General features: G+C 43.9%; 1 protein-coding gene across 2 annotated transcripts in view; it reads left to right on the top strand.

Annotated features, from left to right (window-relative positions):
* Positions 1 to 21,959, top strand: part of spryd3 (SPRY domain containing 3) — a 332,651-nt gene that overhangs the window by 23,764 nt on the left and 286,928 nt on the right. For both annotated transcript variants that reach the window (XM_067976783.1, XM_067976782.1), the window contains exon 6: positions 5,410 to 5,598. In XM_067976783.1, the coding sequence (XP_067832884.1) occupies positions 5,410 to 5,598 (189 nt within the window). The remainder of the gene's footprint in view (positions 1 to 5,409; positions 5,599 to 21,959) is intronic.

The following is a 21,959-nucleotide window of genomic DNA, read 5'->3' as shown; positions in this document are numbered from 1 at the left end:
GCACAAGTCAGGAGTGTGATGGAATATTCTCCACTTGCCTGGATGAGTGTAGCTCCAACAGCACTCAAGAAGCTCGACACCATCCAGGACAAAGCAGCCTGCTTGATTGGCACCCAATCCACCACCCTAAACATTCACTCCCTCCACCACCGGTGCACCGTAGCTGCAGTGTGTACTATCTGCAGGATGCACTGCAGCAACTCGCCAAGGTTTCTTCGACAGCACTTCCCAAGCCCGCGACCTTTACCACCTAGAAGGACAAGGGCAGCAGGCACATGGGAACAACACCACCTTGCACGTTCCCCTCCAAGTCACACACCCATCCTGACTTGGAAATATATCCCCGTTCCTTCTTTGTCGCTGGGTCAAAATCCTGGAACTCCCTTCCTAACAGCACTGTGGGAGAACCTTCACCACACGGACTGCAGCGGTTCAAGAAGGCGGCTCACCACCACCTTCTCAAGAGTAATTAGGAATGGGCAATAAATGCTGGCCTTGCCAGCGACGCCCACATCCTATGAATGATTTCAAAAAAGGTCATATCTTGCCCAAGTAAAAATGCAGAAAAGGTAGAAAAAATATGGGCAGTTACAATTAACAGCATGGAAACCCTGCAAATCTACAGCGTTGGGTGAAATAGCAGCCAATGGGTTGAAGAAAACTTACTAGGAAATGTCTGAGGAATTCTGCCAAGGTTATCCGAGGAAGCAACTGATGGTCTGGTTTGGAAGATCTGCAGACGAGGCACATGGTGCCTGCACCGGTGGGCTCAGCCAGCTCACTTCTGCTGAAGGAGGCAGTGCATAGACAGTGCCACTGTTACTTGGGCATTTCTGAGATGCTGTATCTTTGCCACTTACACTTCACCAGGGAGATAATCTTGGAACTACGATATCTCCTGTAGGCAAGTGTTGTCCATGGCTAGGATTGCTTTGCTGTGGTGGTAGAAGCCACGACTGCCTTGAACTTCTACGCTACTCGGTCCTTTCAAGCTGCCCCGGGTGAATCTGTCAGTTGAGCCAATATGCAGTGCACTGCTGCATACAGCAGGTCACTGATGCTTTGCTAGGGTGTAGGTCTTGATCACGTTTTCAAAAGAAAGCCACAGGCAGCAAGAGAGCACTCTTTTTCAGAGTGGCTTGCTTCCTATGAGTGCAGGTACCCACTGATCAAATCCTTGTGGCCATATGGGTTCCTTTCACCAATGCTATGGCATTTATGACTAAAAGGGGCTTCCATTCCATCAATTTACAGGTTGCCTGTCAGTATAAGAATGGCAGCATGCAGGTAGATGCCAAATACTCTGGAAACTGCTATAATACTTTTATTCTACACCAGGGTACAGTATTTCAAGTCAGTTCCACCGTATATAAATAGATCCTGGGTGAAAGGGATGCCCCTTCAAGCTGTGGCTACACCAGTGTAGAATCCAAGAACTCCAGCAGAAAGAACATATTATGAAGTACATGTTTCCACAAGGATACAAATCGAGCATAAATACAACTGATGAAACAAAGATTCTGCTGCCTGGATGGGTCTGGGCATATCCTGCTGTACAGCTCTGAAAAGGTCCCCGAAATGATGATAGTGTGCTACATAATTGTTATCATGCGAGAACTCACCATACAATAAATGCAAGAGGGTCCAAAGAGCGGCAAGTCATGAACATGGGAGCTCCATACTATCAGTTATAGTGCAAGTTGTTGCTCCTCTGCCGTACCTGAGAGCACAATGGGAAGAAGAACTTGCAATCTGAAACACATTCCTTGTGATATATTTCAGCTGCCAACACGTCATGCTATGTTGTGATCTTTTATGGTTCCTGTTAACAGAATGCCTCAGTGGTTGACAAATTTATTGAGGGGAAAAAAAAGCAGCAACGATGGCTACTAGCCTGGAGATGCAGGTGATGGGCTCTACGGAGTGGCAGCTTGATATTTCCAAAGTTAATATCATCGGGCAGGTTAGAGGATTGAGGCTGGGTGGGCTACTCCCAGTTGCCAGCCTCTGTCTTCAGTTGTGAACTTTTTCCTGCAATCATGAAGACTGGTGAAGTGTCTTTGTATGGTCCCACCCACCATCAGTGAAAGATTTCCTTGGAATGTGAAAGGTGTGTCATGCATGAATATGGGTTGCCTTGTGGTCTTGTTAGAGCAAAAGGTGAGCATGTGTCCCACATGAGGATGCAGCTGATTGAGGTGAAATGCATGTTGCTGCCATACCAATGCATCTGAAACCAGCGCATTCCTTGTCAACTTCTTTGAGGTGTAAAATGTTTTGCGCATCTGTAACGATGACCTTCTGACTATAGTAAACAATTTTACAACACCAAGTTATAGTCCAGCAATTTTATTTTAAATTCACAAGCTTTCGGAGACTTCCTCCTTCCTCAGGTAAATGTTTCAGGAGCTCCTTGAAGCCTACGCATTTATACATATAGAACAATACATGGTGTTTACAGACTGCCCCTGCAACTGCCCGTTGCCAAGGCAATCACCGTGTTCAGACAGAGAGGTGTCACCTGCAGAACCCCCGAATACACATTCAACAAAAAAACAAACAGGGAAAAAAAACAGAGAAAAAAAAGAGAGAGGCAGAAACATCCGGAAGGCAGAGAGAGCCAGCAAATGACCCATTATATTAAAAACAGATAACATTTGTTCGCTGGTGGGGTAACGTGTAGCGTGACATGAACCCAAGATCCCGGTTGAGGCCGTCCTCATGGGTGCGGAACTTGGCTATCAATTTCTGCTCGACGATTTTGCGTTGTCGTGTGTCTCGAAGGCCGCCTTGGAGTACGCTTACCCGAAGGTCGGTGGATGAATGTCCATGACTGCTGAAGTGTTCCCCGACTGGGAGGGAACCCTCCTGTTTGGCGATTGTTGCGCGGTGTCCGTTCATCCGTTGTCGCAGCGTCTGCATGGTCTCGCCAATGTACCATGCTCTGGGGCATCCTTTCCTGCAACGTATGAGGTAGACAACGTTGGCCGAGTCACAGGAGTATGAACCATGCACCTGGTGGGTGGTGTCCTCTCGTGTGATGGTGGTATCTGTGTCGATGATCTGGCATGTCTTGCAGAGGTTACCGTGGCAGGGTTGTGTGGCGTCGTGGACGCTGTTCTCTTGAAAGCTAGGTAATTTGCTGCGAACGATGGTCTGTTTGAGGTTGGGTGGCTGTTTAAAGGCGAGTAGTGGAGGTGTGGGGATGGCCATAGCGAGGTGTTTGTCCTCATTGATGACATGTTGAAGGCTGCGGAGAACATGGCGTAGTTTCTCCGCTCCGGGGAAGTACTGGACGACAAAGGGTACTCTGTTGGTTGCGTCCCGTGTTAGTCTCCTGAGGAGGTCTATGCGATTTTTTGCTGTGGCCCGTCGGAACTGTCGATCGATGAGTCGAGCGTCATATCCCGTTCTTACTAGGGCGTCTTTCAGCGTCTGTAGGTGTCCATCGCGTTCCTCCTCGTCTGAGCAGACCCTGTGTATTCGCAGGGCCTGTCCATAGGGGATGGCCTCTTTGACGTGGTTAGGGTGGAAGCTGGAAAAGTGGAGCATCGTGAGGTTGTCCGTGGGCTTGCGGTAGAGTGAGGTGCTGAGGTGCCTGTCTTTGATGGAGATTCGTGTGTCCAAGAAAGAAACTGATTCTGAGGAGTAGTCCATGGTGAGCTTGATGGTGGGATGGAACTTGTTGATGTTATCGTGTAGTCTCTTTAGTGATTCCTTGCCGTGGGTCCATAGAAAGAAAATGTCGTCGATGTATCCTGAGATGACCTTTGCTAACACTTCCTGGACCACTGCCTTCTACCCCAACCCATTCTCTTAGCATTACCTCTGTAAGTGTTTTTGATGGGACAGTGTAGAGGGAGCTTTACTCTGTATCTAACCCGTGCTGTACCTGCCCTGCAAGCGTTCAATGAGACAGTGTGGAGGGAGCTTTACTCTGTATCTGACTCATGCTATACCTGGCCTGAGAGTGTTTGACACAGTTGTAGATGGAACTTTACTCTGTATCTAACTCATGCTGCACTTTCCCTGAGAGTGTTTGATGGGACAGTGTAGCAAGAGCTTTACTCTGTATTTAACCCGTGCTGTACCTGCCCTGGGAGTGTTTGATGGGACGGTGTAGAGGGAGCTTTACTCTGTATTCAACCTGCTATATCAAAAACAAAACTAAAAATTCCAAAGCAAAGAACCAGAATGTTTTTTTTTCCCAATCCCTGCCTATATACTTTGTTCCAGTTGTTCTCTAACCCTAACCACCTATGTTTTTAAATGGCTAACAGAGGAAGAAGGGCAAAGCTGGAGTATTGTACACCGTTCTGGTCACCACATTACAGGAAGGATGTAATTGCTTTAGAGAGAGTGCAGAGAAGATTTACAAGACTGTTGCCAGGGCTTGAAAATTGCAGCTACGAGGAGCGATTGGATAGGCTGGGGTTGTTTTCCTTGGAGCAGAGGAGGCTGAGGGGAGACTTGATTGAGGTGTACAAAATTATGAGGGGCCGAGATAGAGTAGACAGGAAGTACCTGTTTCACCTAGCGGAGAGTTCAAGAACGAGAGGACATAGATTTAAGCTGATTGGCGGAAGGATTAGAGGAGACATGAGGAAAAACTTTTTTACCCAGAGGGTGGTGGGTGTATGGAATTCACTGCCCGAATTAGTGGTAGAGGCAGGGACCCTCCACTCTTTTAAAAAGTACCTGGACCTGCACCTAAAGTGCTGTAAGCTGCAGGGCTACGGACCGGGTGTTGGAAGGTGGGATTAGAATGGTTGTTCTTCGAGCCGGCGCGGACACGATGGGCCGAATGGCCCCCTTCTGTGCTGTATCTTTTCTATGGTTCTAAAAGAGGAAGAGAAATGGCCCCAGATGTGAAGAACAATCTGTTTCTCTGCAGTTTCTCAATGAAAGCACATTTGACAAAAGTACCCACAAAAGTAACTAGATAAATTTCAAATCTGCAAATAAAGTGTGGTAGTGGCTATTTGAAAATGCAGTTGTTGAGTTAAAGGAATCTGTAGGCAAACTTGTTTCAATTGTCTGTCCTTTTTTGAAAAGGATGATTTGAAGGATTGAAGGTGGAATATCTTGGATGCAAGGTCCTGCAAGTTTTTGTTAAAAATTGTCTACAGCTCTCAATAGATCTTGGTGGTTGCCTTTCCATAATATCTATACTGGGAACATGGATCCAAGGCGGGTAAATGGAGTTATGGTACAGATCAGCCATGATCTGATTAAATGGCAGAAAAGGCTCAAGCGGCTGAATGGCCTCCTCCTGTTCCTATGTTCCTATCACATGGATCTTCAGTTAAATATTGGGTAATGTATCTTTTTCCCCATTGTTATTTGGATTGCTATTGTTCTGAGTTAGCATAGTTGTGACTGGTACTTTTCCTTTGTGTATTTGTGTAGGTGGGGTCTGTAGTTATGGCCATGTCTCCAGATGGATTGTTCCCAGCAGTTGGAATGCACTCTCTTGGAGAAGAAGTCCGCATTGACCTTCAGGCAGAATGGGGGCTGGATGAGGATGACAGCGTGATGATGGTCGACAGCCATGAGGACGAGTGGGGTCGTCTACACGATGTTAAAGTTTGTGGAACAGTAAGTAACCTTTCCAAGAATATATTTTGTAAGGTTTATTTTTGCATCAGGAAATATCGTAGAATAATGTGTTAGGAAAATCTGTCAGTTGGGAAAAGAAGTGTGTATATCATAGTAGATTGTGGAGCTCATCATAAGCTGCCTTGATATTTATTTTTGTAGGATCAGATTGCATTTATTTGACAGTGCCAGGAGACTCATAATCTTCAATTTTGAAAACATTAGCTTTTGTGAAACCAGCTATGTGGAAGTCCGTTCAGAGGTGTCCAAGCTTTTCTTTTCATGATCCCTTGGTGGTGTGGCATGGTGTTGGGGAGAGGGGGCATGTATTAAGTTTAAGTCCCTGGTCCAGTTAATTTGCATATATCTCAAGTTGCTGATTCTAATGTATGTGACCCTGGGGCCTGAGCTTCGACATCCAGGTACTCGTCAGTCAGTTTAAAAAAACCCTGTCCCACCGTTGATTAGCTGATCTGTGAAGGGCCAGTCCCCTTCTGCATGGTCTACTTAGATTCCCTTTGTTTCCTTTCACCGCACCCTCAAAATAAAATTAGAACTTTAAGCAAGATATAAATATGTGGTGTACAGGGTGACTCTTCAATCAGCAGCTTTTTCTGTACCACCGGGTGTGTTTGAACTTTTTTTAATTTGTTCTTGGGAATGTGGGCAACACTGGCAAGGCAGTATTTATTGCCCATCCTGAGGGCATTAAGAAGTCTTTAAGATAATGAAAGGGTTTGATAGGGCAGACATACAGAAGATGTTTCTACTTGTGGGGGAGACCAGAACTAGGGCCATAAATATAAGATCGTCACTAATAAATCCAATAGGGAATTCAGGAGAAACTTCTTTACCCAAAGAATGGTCAGAATGTGCAACTCGAAGTTTCACCTGAATTCCCTATTGGATTTATTAGTGACTCTCTCATATTTATGGCCCCTAGTTTTTAAAGACCTTTATTAGGTCACCCTTCAGCATTCTCTTTTCTAGAGAAAAGAGCCCCAGCTTGTTCAATCTTTCCTGATAAATATTTCCCCTCAGTTCTGATACCATCCTTGTAAATTTTTTTGCACCTCCTCCTGTGCCTCGATATCCTTTTTGTAATATGGAGACCAGAACTGTTCACAGTGCTGCAAGTGTGGTCTAACCAAGATTCTATGCAAGTTTAACATAACTTCCCTGCTTTTCAATTCTATTCCTCTCAAAATGAATCCCAGTACTTTGCATTTTTTATGGCCTTATTAACCTGCGTCACTACTTTTAGTGATTTGTGAATGTGTACCCCTGGATCTCTATGCTCCTCTAACCCATTTAGACCCTTATTTTCCAAACAATATGTGGCCTCCTTACTCCTCCTACCAAAATGCACCACCTCACACTTATCTATATTGAAATTCATTTGCCAATTACACGCCCATTCTGCAAGTTTATTTTCGTCGTCTTGTATTTTATCGCAATCCTTCTCAGTATTAACTATACCCCCCAATCTGTGTCATCCCCAAATTTTGAAATTGTACTTCCGATTCCTGAGTCCCAATTGTTTATGGAAATGAACAGCAGTGGTCCCAGTACCGATCCTTGTGGAACACCACTTCCCACCTTCCGCCAGTCTGAGTAACTATCTTTAACCCCTACTCTCTGTTTTCTGTTTCATAGCCAGCTTGCTATCCATTCTGCTATTTGTTCCCTGACTCCACCTGCTCTGACCTTAGTTATGAGTCTACTATGTGGTACCTTATCGAAGGCTTTTTGAAAATCCAAGTATATTACATTGATTTGAGGTGATTTTGTGAACATACTGGAAGCTATGAAATCAAAACAGGATGGCCTTCTTTATTTTCTCCATAACTTCAGTGACTCGCTTTTCTTGCTGAATAAGTCAATATGTCATGGGTCATACATAGAATTTATCATGTTCATCTTGCTTATCATTTAAATTGTGAAATTAAAAGACTCTGTCTTGCATTTCAGAAGCATCCAATTGTAAAGAAGATTGGGGTAAACAGAATTTCTAAAATGCTACGCATTCAAAACATTCTTGAAATTCTGGTAGTTGTTTATAATGAGACATTGGCTGAAGTTAAATGTGGAAAAAGTGCGAGAGCACAACACACAGCGCCTTGTGTGGACAACAAAGGGATGTAAATGAAGGATGTCAAATCAATTATAGATAATAAAAAATGAAGTGATCTAATTTGTGTGAGGACCACTTACTGGTCAACTGTAGGTAGTGTTTGTAAGGTTGGGGCTCCATGGCACCAGTTCCGTTCCTACTTGGGGGTTACGTTGCTATTTGACACACGCATGTTGATAATTTCTTTCTACTCTGACCTAACAGATTTTAGGCTGTTAATGTTGTATAATTGCTTTCATATGGCAACTTCTAACATCAATATTCTATGTAAGGGCTCGTATGAATAAAAACAAAGTATCCTGAGGAAAGATTGAACATTCCTCACTAGTGTGTTTTAAACTATTCCACATAGCTGCAATTCCTGCTGGTTTGCTAGTTTCAGATCACCATCAGACTTTTCCTATACCTGCAGTTATCTTTTTGTGTCCTTTGTAGTTTTCCTGTTTTTTGTGCGATGTCCAACTCCGTACATGAATTCCTGTCGTTATGGGAGTACACTTTTCAGCGTAGGTACCTTTGCTTAGTGTTGGTTTCCAGCGCTTGCCTTTCTCCCCTGATTTGGATGAGGGGACCAAATGTAATATTTCCAAGTTTGCAGATGACACAAAATTAAGTGGGAATATGAATTGTGAGGAGGATGCAGAGAGGCTTCAAGGGGATAGAGACAGACTAAGTGAGTGGGCAAGAACATGGCAGATGGAAAATAAGTGGAAAAATGTGAAGTTATCCACTTTGGTAGAAAAAACAGAAATGCGGAGTATTTTTTAAATGGTGATAGATTGGGAAGTGTTGCTGTTCAAAGGGACCTGGGTGTCCTTGTACATGAGTCACTGAAAGCTAACATGCAGGTGCAGCAAGCAATTAGGAAGGCAAATGGTATGTTGGCCTTTATTGCAAGAGGATTTGAGTACAGGAGTAAAGATGTCTTACTGCAATTATATAGGGCCTTGGTGAGACCGCACCTGGAGTATTGTGTACAATTTTGGTCTCCTTACCTAAGAAAAAATATACTTGCCATGGAGGGAGTGCAACAAAGGTTCACCAGACTGATTCCTGGCATGGCGGGATTGTTGTATGAGGAGAGATTGAGTAGACTAGGCCTGTATTCTCTAGAGTTTAGAAGAATGAGAGGTGATTTCATTGAAACATACAAAATTCTTACAGGGCTCGACAGGGTAGATGCAAGGAGGATGTTTCCCCTGGCTGGGGAGTCTAGAACCAGGGGTCACAGTCTCAGAATATGGGGTAGGCCTTTTAGGACTGAGATGAGGAGAAATTTCTTCACTCAGAGGGTGGTGAATCTTTGGAATTCTCTGCCCCAGAGGGCTGTGGAGGCTCAGTCATTGAATACATTCAAAACAGAGATCGATATATTTCTAGATATTAAAGACATCAAGGGGTATGGGGATCGTGCAGGAAAATGGCGTTGAGATAGAAGATCAGCCATGATCATATTGAATGGCAGAGCAGGCTCGAGGGGCCGGATGGCCTACTCCTGCTCCTATTTCTAATGTTCTTATGTTCACCCACCAGCAAAAAAAAGTTTCTCTCTATCTACCCTTTCAATTCCTTTCAGAATCCAAAAAAACACAATCAAATCACCCCTTAACCTTCTATATTGCAGGGAATACAAGCCTAGTTTATGTAATCTCTCCTCATAATCTAATCCTTGGAGCCCTGGTAACATTCTGGTGAATCTGCGCTGCACTCCTTCCAAGGCCTATATATCCTTTCTAAGGTGCGTTGCCCAGAACTGTACACATTACTCCAGATGTGGTCTAACCAGGGCTGCAGCAAAACTTTCTCCCTTTTATATTCTAGCCCTCTAGATATAAAGGCTAACATCATTCCGTTAGGCTTTCTGATTATTTATTTGTACCTGACCACTACATTTTAGTGATCTGTGTGCATGGACCCCTAAATCTCTTTGGACCTCCACTGTTCCTAGCTTCTCACCATTTTAGAAAATACTCGGACCTATCCTTTCTTGGTCCAAAATGGATGACTTCACACTTACCTGTGTTGAAATTCACAGTTTTGCCCACTCACTTAATCTAACAATGTTTCTTTGTAATTTTATGCTCCTGTCTACATTATTTACTATGCCACCAATCTTTGTATCATTGGCAAATTTGAATATATGGCTCTCTATTGTGTTATCTAAGTCATTATTAAATACAGTGAAAAGTTGAGGCCCCAGCACAGATCCTTGTGGGATACCACTAGTCACTTCCTTCCAATTCGAGTACATGTTCATTATCCTTACTCTCTGTCTTCTACCACCTAACCAACCTCTTAACCAGGTCAAGAGGTTGGGCTACTGCATTGTATCGTAGTATGTTACAGAAAAGAAGGAGGCCATTCGGCCCATCGTGCCTGTGCCGGCTCTTCGAAAGAGCTATCGAATTAGTCCCATTCCCCTGCTCTTACCCCATAGCCCTGTAAATTTTTAAAGTATTTTAAAATTCACTTATTAAAACAATATGATTATAAGGGGATGTATTTTTCAGATGAGTGGCCAAGGATAAAACCTTAATTTATTCTGTTGCTTAACCCTCTGAGTTCTGAAATGCCTGAGTATCTCTACTTCCATTGGCATAAGAAAAGTCAGGGGTGACGAGGCCATTTGGCCAATCAAAGCTCATCCCTCCAGTGCATTAACTCTCCCATTATGGCCTAATGTTATTTTGGATAACCGTGATGCTTTTGTCACTACACCCTGCCTGGCAGATTAGTCCAAACTCTTTCAGATTTTTAAAAACAGGCTTTTCTTGATATTAAAATCAACTTTTTACTAATTTCCATTTCTTTCCTCTGGTCGTCCTTTACCAACTTACTTTGTGGTGATATTCCATAGGCCGCCAACTAGTGGGAAGGATGTAGAGGAGCAAATTTGCAGGGAAAGTACAGAGATGCAAGAACTATAGAGTAGTGATAACTGGGGACTTCAATTATCCTAATATAGACTGGGATAGTAATAGTGCAAAGGGCAGAGATGGGGAGGAATTTCTGAAGTGCGTTCAGGAGAACTTTCTTGATCAGTACGTTTCTGGCCCAACGAGGAAGTTCTGGGGAATGAGGTGGAGCAAGTGTCAGTGGGGAAACATCTAGGGAATAGCGATCATAGTATCATAAGGTTTAGATTAGTAATGGAAAAGGACAAGGAGCAATCTAGAGTAAAAATTCTTAATTGGAGGAGGGCCAATTTCAGTGGGTTAAGAATGAATCTGGTCTGGGTAAATTGGAATCAAAGACTGGCAGGCAAAACTGTAATTGAACAGTGGGCAGCCTTTAAAGAGGAGGTGGTTAGGGTACAGTCTAGGCACATTCCCACAAGGGGGAAAAGTAGGGCAATTAAAGCCAGAGCTCCCTGGATGACGAAAGCAATAGAGAGTAAGAGGAAGCAGAAAAAGGGGATGTATGACAGAAGTCAGGTTGATAATACAAGTGAGAACCAGGCTGAATATAGAAAGTACAGAGGAGAAGTGAAAAAGGAAATAAGAGGGGCAAAGAGAGAGTGTGAGAATAGACTGGCGGCCAACATAAAAGGGAATCCAAAAGTCTTCTATAGGCTTATAAATAATAAACGGGTAGTAAGAGGAGCGGTGGGGCCGATTAGGGATCAAAAAGGAGACCTACTCATGGAGACAGAGGGGATGGCTGAGGTACTAAATGAGTACTTTGCATCTGTCTTTACCGAGGAAGAAAATGCTGCCATAGTCACAGTAAAAGGGGAGGTAGTTAAGATACTGGATGGGCTAAAAATTCATAAAGAAGTTGTATTAGAAAGGCTAACTGTACTTAAAGTAGATAAGTCACCCGATCCGGATGGGATGCATCCTAGGTTGCTGAGGGAAGTAAGGGTGGAAATTGCGGAGGTACTGGCCATAATCTTCCAAATGTCCGTAGATACGGGGCTGGTGCCAGAGGACTGGAGAATTGCAAATGTTGCACCCTTGTTCAAGAAAGGGTGTAAGGATAAACCCAGCAACTAGAGGCCAGTCAGTTTAACCTCAGTGGTGGGGAAGCTTTCAGGAACGATAATCGAGACAAAAGCAATAGTCACTTGGGCAAGTGTGGATTAATAAAGGAAAGCAACCGTTGGGGTTGTTAAAGGCAAATTTAGTCAAAGGCAACCGGATTTGTTAAAGGCAAATCGTGTTTAACTAACCTGATAGAGTTTTTTGATGAGGTAACAGAGAGGGTAGATGAGGGCAATGTAGTTGATGTGGTGTATATGGACTTTCAAAAGGTGTTTGATGACAAGCCTATTAAGTGGCACTTTATCAAAATTGAAGCCCATGAAATAAAGGGGGCAATAGCAGCATGGATACAAAAGTGGCTAAGTGACCGGAAACAGAGAGTAGTGGTGAACGGTTGTTTTTTGGACTGGAGGGAGGTGTACAGTGGTGTTCCCCAGGGGTTGGTACTGGGACCACTGCTTTTCTTGATATATATTAATGACTTGGACTTGGGTGTACAGGGCACAATTTCAAAATTTGCAGATGACACAAAACTTGGAAGGGTAGTAAACAGTGAGGAGGATAGTGATAAACTTCAAGAGGACATAGACAGGCTGGTGGAATGGCCGGACACATGGCAGATGAAATTTAACACAGAGAAGTGCAAAGTGATACATTTTGGCAGGAAGAATGAGGAGAGGCAATATAAAAGGGTACAATTCTTAAGGAGGTGCAGGAACAGAGAGATCTGGGGGTATATGTGCACAAATCGTTGAAGGTGGCAGGACAGGTTGAGAAAGCAGTTAAAAAAGCATACGGGATCCTGGGCTTTATAAATAGAGGCATAGAGTACAAAAGCAAGGAAGTCATGATGAACCTTTATAAAACACTGGTTCGGTTACAACTGGAGTATTGTGACCAATTCTGGGCACCACAATTTAGGATGGATGTGAAGGCCTTAGAGAGGGTGCAGAAAAGATTTACTAGAATGGTTCCAGGATGAGGGACTTCAGTTACGTGGGTAGACTGGAGAAGCTGGGGTTGTTCTCAGAGCAGAGAAGGTTGAGAGGAGATTTGATAGAAGTGTTAAAAATCATGAAGGGTTTAGATTAAGTAAATAAAGAGAAACTGTTCCCATTGGCGGAAGGGTCGAAAACCAGAGGACACAGATTTAAGGTGATTGGCAAAAGAACCAAAGGCGACATGAGGAAAAACTTTTTTACGCAGCGAGAAGTTATGATCTGGAATGCGCTGTCTGAAAGGGTGGTGGAAGCAGATTCAATCATGGCTTTCAAAAAGGAATTGGATAAGTAGTTGAAGGGAAATTTTTTTAGGGCTACGGGGAAAGAGCGGAGGAATGGGACTAATTGGATTGCTCTTACAAAGAGCCGGTACGGGCTCGATGGGCCAAATGATCTCCTTCTGTGCTGTGTAACCATTCTATGATTCTGGGTTTACCTTGTCTCTACCCTTTTAATCCTTTATTTACATTGATGAGATTTCCCTTTGAACAGCTTTCTTTCTAGACAATGGTTTGTGAGACTGGGAGGTGCAGGCCCTGTTCAAATGGGGCATGGAGAGGGGCATGTGGCCCCAAGAAGTTGGCCATGGTTTCGAAGCAACTTGTGCTGCTGTTGCATGATTTTTGAAAATCTCACGAGAAATCAATGTTGAAATTATTAAGGATACTCCAACCTCATCTTGTACGGGCACCTGTCTCATCAGCATGTGTTTTCCATCTTGCAGCCTTCTCCATAACTTGAGAGGATTTCACTTCCTTTTGATTAAATCATTATCACAAAATGTGGGTTTAGATCTTGGATTCAGATGGCCATCACTTGGCCCCTGTAACACATTCAAAGATCAATCACCTTCTCCCCCTGGTTGTCGCAATGTCCTGTCTCTTCGCATTATTGATGGTAGTTTTACTGTACTAATGAAGGGTAGGCAGATTGGCACTAGGCAATAATAAGTCTTGGACCTTTTGAAATTGAAGTTTCTTTTGCCATGGTGACAAAAACTGAGCACAATATTCTAAGTATTGTTTAACTAGTGCATTGTACTGACTAGTGCATGACTTCTGTCTGCAAGATTCCCAGGTGTCTCCTTCTGCCTGTCTCCCTCAAGCATAACATTAAAAAAAATAACAATTTTTCATATAGTCTTCGATATCCTCTCTGACTTTAGGAAATTTAAAAAATGAATTTTTTTTTGCTGGAGGGAGATGGGCTGCAGGACAGACCCAGGTCGTGAAGGTGACTTGGAACTGTGGTGATAAAGAATGCAAAAGCATCAGTGATACCCATTTTGAGGGTTTGAAAACAAAGTTCCACCTTAACCACTGCTCTTCACAGTGAACTTCATGTATAAAGGGTTGGAACTGGGGTGCTGTGCACCTGGGTTTCTATTGCTAATACCTGTAATCCGCTAAATTAAAGTAGAAATGAATAGTGTAAAAGCCATGCTAATTGATGACTGCCATCTCCTAGAAAAATAAACAGGTTTAAGCTTGCAGTATGTGGGCTTTCAATGCTACTGCATTTTTTAGACACATTATGCCAACTTGTCAACCAAATGTTTATTGATTTATTAATGACATGGTATGTTATGTGATTTGAAGAAAACTTAATGAGCTTCACGTACAGCCATCATTAAGTTCATGGTTTCTGAGTGAGGTAAGGTTCGACCAATGATGCCTTTTTAAAAGCTGTGTTATTTTTATGAGTCGGTGGTGTAGATTAGCTCACGCCCTTAGTTATGTAGTTGTTAAGTCATATTTCAACATTGTTTTGGGCTGTCACTTAGTTACAGTCGCTGTAGAGACTAAATAACAGGTGTGAACATTGATTTTTCTTAATCCAAAAAGCAAGGCAAGCTACTGTTATTTAAAAACATCGTTTTGGAAATGCTATCGATTAAAACTTGTATTTTTAAAAAAATCAGAACCAAGGCAAATATATATCTTTCATTTCTTTTTGGAATATTTACTCTCCTTTCACACTCTGGAACTGTGTGGTAAGTGGGTTATCACACTATCCTTTCACACTCTGGGACTGGGTGATACAGTGGGTGATCACACTGTCCTTTCACACTCTGGGACTGTGTGACATAGTGGGTTATCACACTGACCTCTCACACTCTGGGACTGGGTGATACAGTGGATTATCACACTGTCCTTTCACACTCCGGGACTGGGTGATACAGTGGGTTATCACACTGTCCTCTCACACTCTGGGACTGGGTGATACAGTGGGTCATCACACTGTCCTTTCACACTCTGGGACTGGGTGATACAGTGGGTTATCACACTGTCCTTTCACACTCTGGGACTGTGTGACATAGTGGGTTATCACACTGACCTCTCACACTCTGGGACTGGGTGATACAGTGGATTATCACACTGTCCTCTCACACTCTGGGACTGGGTGATACAGTGGATTATCACACTGTCCTTTCACACTCCGGGACTGGGTGATACAGTGGGTTATCACACTGTCCTCTCACACTCTGGGACTGGGTGATACAGTGGGTCATCACACTGTCCTTTCACACTCTGGGACTGGGTGATACAGTGGGTTATCACACTGTCCTCTCACACTCTGGGACTGGGTGATACAGTGGGTTATCACACTGTCCTTTCACACTCTGGGACTGGGCGATACAGTGGGTTATCACACTGTCCTTTCACACACTGGGACTGTGTGATACAGTGGGTTATCACACTGCCCTCTCACACTCTGGGACTTGTGATACAGTGGGTCATCACACTGTCCTTTCACACTCTGGGACTGGGTGATACAGTGGGTTATCACACTATCCTTTCACACTCTGGGACTGGGTGATTCAGTGGGTTATCACACTGTCCTTTCACACTCTGGGACTGGGTGATACAGTGGGTTATCGCACTGTCCTCTCACACTCTGGGACTGGGTGATACAGTGGGTTATCACACTGTCCTTTCACACTCTGGGACTGGGCGGTACAGTGGGTTATCACACTGTCCTTTCACACTCTGGGACTGGGTGATACAGTGGGTTATCACACTGTCCTTTCACACTCTGGGACTGGGTGATACAGTGGGTTATCACACTGTCCTTTCACACTCTGGGACTGGGTGATACAGTGGGTTATCACACTGTCCTTTCACACTCTGGGACTGGGTGATACAGTGGGTTATCACACTGTCCTTTCACACACTGGGACTGGGTGATACAGTGGGTTATCACACTGTCCTTTCACACTCTGGGACTGGGTGATACAGTGGGTTATCACACTGTCCTCTCACACTCTGGGACCGGGTGATACAGTGGGTTATCACACTGCCCTCTCACACTCTGGGACTTGTGATACAGTGGGTCATCACACTGTCCTTTCACACTCTGGGACTGGGTGATACAGTGTGTTATCACACTATCCTTTCACACTCTGGGACTGTGTGGTACAGTGGGTTATCACATAGAACAGAAAATAGGAGCAGGAGTAGGCCGTTAGGCACTTCGAGCCTGCTCCGCCATTCAATATAATCATGGCTGATCCTCTATCTCAATACCATATTCCCGCTCTCTCCCCATACCCCATGATGCCTTTTCTGTCTAGAAATCAATCTAGCTCCTTCTTAAATATATTCAGTGACTTGGCCTCCACAGCCTTCTGTGGTAGAGAATTCCACAGGTTCACCAGTGAAGAAATTTCTCCTCATCTCAGTCCTGAATGTCCGACCCCGCTTCCTGAGACTGTGACCCCTCATTCTGGATCCCCCAGCCAGGGGAAACATCCTCCCTGCATCCAGTCTGTCTAGCCCTGTCAGAATTTAAGATGTTTCAATGAGATCCCCTCTCATTCTTCTAGACTCGAGTGAATACAGGCCGAGTCGTCCCAATCTCTCCTCATGTGACAGTCACACTGTGCTTTCACTTTCTGGGATTGGATGGTATGGTAGGTTATCACACTGTCCTCTCCCACTCTGGGACTGGGTGATACAGTGGGTTATCACACTATCCTTTCACACTCTGGGACTGGGTGATACAGTGGGTTATCACACTGTCCTTTCACACTCTGGGACTGGGTGATACAGTGGGTCATCACACTGTCCTTTCACACTCTGGGACTGGGTGATACAGTGGGTTATCACACTGTCCTCTCACACTCTGGGACTGGGTGATACAGTGGGTTATCACACTGTCCTTTCACACTCTGGGACTGGGTGATACAGTGGGTTATCACACTGTCCTTTCACGCACTGGGACTGGTTGATACAGTGGGTTATCACACTGTCCTTTCACACTCTGGGACTGGGTGATACAGTGGGTTATCACACTGTCCTCTCACACTCTGGGACTGGGTGATACAGTGGGTTATCACACTGTCCTTTCACACTCTGGGACTGGGTGATACAGTGGGTTATCACACTGTCCTTTCACACTCTGGGACTGGGTGATGCAGTGGGTTATCACACTGTCCTCTCACACTCTGGGACTGGGTGATACAGTGGGTTATCACACTGTCCTTTCACGCTCTGGGACTGGGTGATACAGTGGGTTATCATACTATCCTTTCACACTCTGGGACTGGGTACAGTCGGTTATCACACTGTCCTCTCACACTCTGGGACTGGGTGATACAGTGGGTTATCACACTGTTCTTTCACACTCTGGGACTGGGTGATACAGTGGGTTATCACACTGTCCTTTCACACTCTGGGACTGGGTGATACAGTGGGTTATCACACTGTCCTCTCACACTCTGGGACTGGGTGGTACAGTGTGTTATCACACTGTCCTTTCACACTCTGGGACTGGGTGGTATGGTGGGTTATCACACTGTCCTTTCACACTCTGGGACTGGGTGATACAGTCGGTTATCACACTGTCCTTTCACACTCTGGGACTGGGTGATACAGTGGGTTATCACACTCTCCTTTCACACTCTGGGACTGGGTGATACAGTGGGTTATCACACTGTCCTTTCACACTCTGGGACTGGGTGATACAGTGTGTTATCACACTGTCCTTTCACACTCTGGGACTGGGTGATACAGTGGGTTATCACACTGTCCTTTCACACTCTGGGACTGGGTGATACAGTGGGTTATCACACTGTCCTTTCACACTCTGGGACTGGGTGATACAGTGGGTTATCACACTGTCCTTTCACACTCTGGGACTGGGTGATACAGTGGGTTATCACACTGTCCTTTCACACTCTGGGACTGGGTGATACAGTGGGTTATCACACTATCTTTTCATACTGATACTAGATTAAAATGCCTTGTGTGCCATGTGTTCAATACATGATATTGATGCAGATTTTTTGTCCTCTGTCTATTTTCCCATTGCCATTTGGCGCCTGGCGCCGGTGCAGAAACACTGGCCTACGGCACGGGTATTTAGTAACTTTCGGTCAAAAGTTTCAGCCTTTTTTCTATTGTAGAACAAAGTTGCCCAATAATATAACTTTAGGGTGTGCAAATCTGGCCTGGTGTAGTGTAAATTTCATTTGTTACAAAAATGTTTATCAGAAAAATCAATGATGGCTAAGCAGAAAAAAGTACTAGACTATAAACTTGTACTTGAAAGGTGGGGGGGGGGCGGGGGTATTGAGACAGGGGGATTTAATGAGATATTTAATTTATAATAGTTATCCAGTGGGTGGGATTAGCATGGATAAAAGTGGTGAGGAGGGGAACATGGGGTTGGATTGAGGACTGTAATGAGTGTCCCTGAAATATAGCACTCGCCTTGACAATTTGGGCAAATTAAAAATGACAACATTTAATGGGATAATTAGGTACTTGTGTGTCTTCTCCAACAAAGTGGAAAGTGAGCTCGTCCTGAATGTAGCCAGGAAATTTCGAGGAGAAAATTCATTTTTTTTAGTGTAAATCAAAAGAACAGTGGGATATGATTATTATCGACTCTACTCTTAACATTGACATTTTCTCTCAGCAGATCACTCCATTCTCGTTCACAAGAGTTCACGCTTTGATCACATTCATCTCCGGCTTGCTTTAAATTGGATACATCACTATCTCTCTTGCTCGCTGTCTCTCATGGTTTTGCTTGCACAACTCTCTCTCTCTCTCTCTCTCTCTCTCTCTCATGTGTGCTCGCTCGCTTTTTCTTCACAGCTTATTGCTGAAAAGAGCCTGTTGTATGTTAGGTCACAATATGGTGATTGCAAAGGGTGAATTCAATATGAGGGGAGGACATGGAGGGAGAATATTATCCTTTTATAATGATTCACTGAAGCGTCCCAGTAAAGTACCTTGGCAGTTAAAACAATGGGTTACACGCCCCTGTGGAGTTTCAAGAAAAGTCTTGAGGAAAAGGTTGCTTCTCATTTTTAATCCCTGACCTTTTTGGGGAAAAATGTGGAAATTCTTTTTTGAGGCTAAAGTAAAATACAACAAGGGATTATGTTAGAATGGCTGTCAATCTGATCGGAATATTGAATAGCAGTATGGGTTTGTACATAGATTTACAGTGCTGCAAAAACACTATTCAGAGAAAACGTATGCCTTGTTTGTTCCTGTCTGGGCTGTAATTAAGACTTGAATGGATTGCTTATGTTATCTGTTCTAGTTACGGAATGCAGTATAATTAATTTGGCATCTTTCTGGAGATAACTTGAAAAATGACGCAGTTTTGATTTTTGCATTCATTCTTGTTACATGACACTGAAAGTAATTGCTCCAGGATTAGTTTCCTTGGTAATAAAATAAATTCATGTGCTGTATATTTGACCACCCCCATAGTGAATATATTCCCAAGATATCCACTGATTAATAGGCCTATTCAGAGATCTCTCTCTTTAATATTTAGAATCTTAATTTTCCTCTGACTGTAAGAACCCTGCATAGAACCGGCGAAGTTTAAAGTGCAGAAGAAAGCCATTCGGCCCATCGTCTATATGCCGGTTCCATCCAAAATTAATCCCACTGCCCTGCTTCCTCCCTATAGCCCTATATGTTTTTCTGCTTCAAATATTTCAAATTATCTCCTGAAAGACGTGATGGTTTCTGCCTCAACTATTTCCTGTGGCGAAGCATTCCATACTCCAACAGCCCTCTGAGTAAAGAAATATATATACTGAGAACAAAAGTGGAGCTAGCACTGACCCCTCCCACCCCCCCACCCCCCCACCCCCCCCCCCCCGGGGTACACCACTTCCAACTCTTCTCCAATCCAAGCAACACCCATTAACCTTAACCATTTGCTTCCTGTTCGTCCATGCTGCTACAATTCCTCTTCTACCATATGCCTGAATTTTTGTAACAAACCTCATGTGAGACATCTTATGGAATGCCTTCTGAAAATCAATATAAGCTACATCTGCATTATATTTATCTCAATATAATGTCACTTCTTCAAAAAACTGATTACATTTGTCAAACACAACTGGCCTTGAAGAAACCTCTGCTGGCTTTCCATACGTCTCTCAAGTTCTCTCAAGTAATTTGATCTCGAATTATGGATTGGAAGATTAATTGGTATATAGTTACCAGTGGTTTATCCTTCTGTTCCTTCTTGAAGGTAAGAGTGACTGCAATCCCAAGGCACAATTTGCATATTTAAGGAGGATTGAGAAATTGTGGTCAGATCCTCTGCTATCTCTCTGACTTCTTTCAACAAAGTAGGGTGTAGCCATCAGGACCCAGTGACTCAGGGACTTCTATTGGTTTTTGAATGATTCTGGGTTTTTTGCCTCCACTACTCTATCTTAGAGTTTGGTCCATTTGTTCACTCTTTGAGGAAGTATGTCCTGATATCAGTCCTAAATTTCCCTTTTACTGGTTTGAACCCCTGTCCCCTTATTCTACTGCATTTAATTTAAAGTACAATTCAGGTTTGCTTTTTCCATTCTATTAACAATTTTATACCTCTAAGATTACCTTCTCTAAGCTGAATAGCCCAGGTTTCTCCAGTCTCTTATAACTCAGACCCCTGATATTAGGAATTGGCCTCGTGGCTCTTCTCTACACTGCCTCCTCTGACTTGTAATCTACTGTTTCTACTGTAGTTCAACATCCTATCAGCTTTGCTGCTGGCTGCTCTGAATTGGTTGAGTTTACTAAGAATTCTAGATCTCTTTCAGCTTCATCCTTCTCTATTTTAACACCATCCATGGAGTATGCCTATTTGCAATACTTAGAATCATAGAAAATTTACGGCACAGAAGGAGGCCATTCGGCCCATCGTGTCCACACCGGCCAAAAATGATCCACCCAGCCTAATCCCACTATCCAGCACTTGGTCTGTAGCCCTGTAGGTCATGGCTCTTCAGGTGCACATCCAGGTACTTTTTAAATGAGTTGAGGGTTTCTGCCTTGACCACCCTCTCAGGCAGTGAGTTCCAGACCCCCACCACCCTCTGGGTGAAAAACTTTTTCCTCAGCTCCCCTCTAATCTTTCTACCAATCACTTCAAATCTATGCCCTCTGGTTATTGACCCCTCTGCTAAGGGAAATAGGTCCTCCCTATCCACTCTATCTAGGCCCCTCATAATTTTATACACCTCAATTAAATCATCCCTCAGCCTCCTCTGTTCCAAAGAGAACAACCTCATCCTATCCAATCTTGCCTCGTAGCTAATTTTCTCCAGTCCTGGCAACATCCTCATAAATCTCCTCTGCACCCTCTCTAGTGCAATTACATTCTTCCTGTAATGTGGTGACCAGAACTGTACGCAGTACTCAAGCTGTGGCCTAACCAGTGTTTTATACAGTTCCAGCATAACCTCCCTGCTCTTATATTCTATGCCTTGGCTAATAAAGGAAAGTATTCCATTTGCCGCCTTAACCACCTTATCTACCTGTCCTGCTACCTTCAGGGATCTGTGGACATGCACTCCAAGGTCCCTCACTTCCTCTACACCTCTCAGTATCCTCCCATTTATTGTGTACTCCCTTGCCTTGTTTGCCCTCCCCAAATGCATTACTTCACACTTCTCTGGATTGAATTCCATTTGCCACTTTTCTGCCCACCTGACCAGTCCATTGATATCTTCCTGCAGTCTGCAGCTTTCCTCCTCACTATCAATCACACGGCCAATTTTTGTATCATCTGCAGACTTCTTAATCATGCCCCCTACATTTAAGTCCAAATCATTGATTATATACCACAAAAAGCAAGGGACCTAGAACTGAGCCCTGCGGAGCCCCACTGGAAACAGCCTTCCAGTCACAAAAACACCCGTCGACCATTGTCCTTTGCTTCCTGCCACTGAGCCAATTTTGGATCCAACTTGCCACTCTCCCTTGGATCCCA

Source organism: Heptranchias perlo, chromosome X (assembly GCF_035084215.1).
Source record: "Heptranchias perlo isolate sHepPer1 chromosome X, sHepPer1.hap1, whole genome shotgun sequence".
In the NCBI taxonomy this organism is placed as follows: domain Eukaryota; kingdom Metazoa; phylum Chordata; class Chondrichthyes; order Hexanchiformes; family Hexanchidae; genus Heptranchias; species Heptranchias perlo.
The sequence above is the reverse complement of the archived record's forward strand: the minus strand, read 5'-3'. Positions and strand labels throughout refer to the sequence as shown.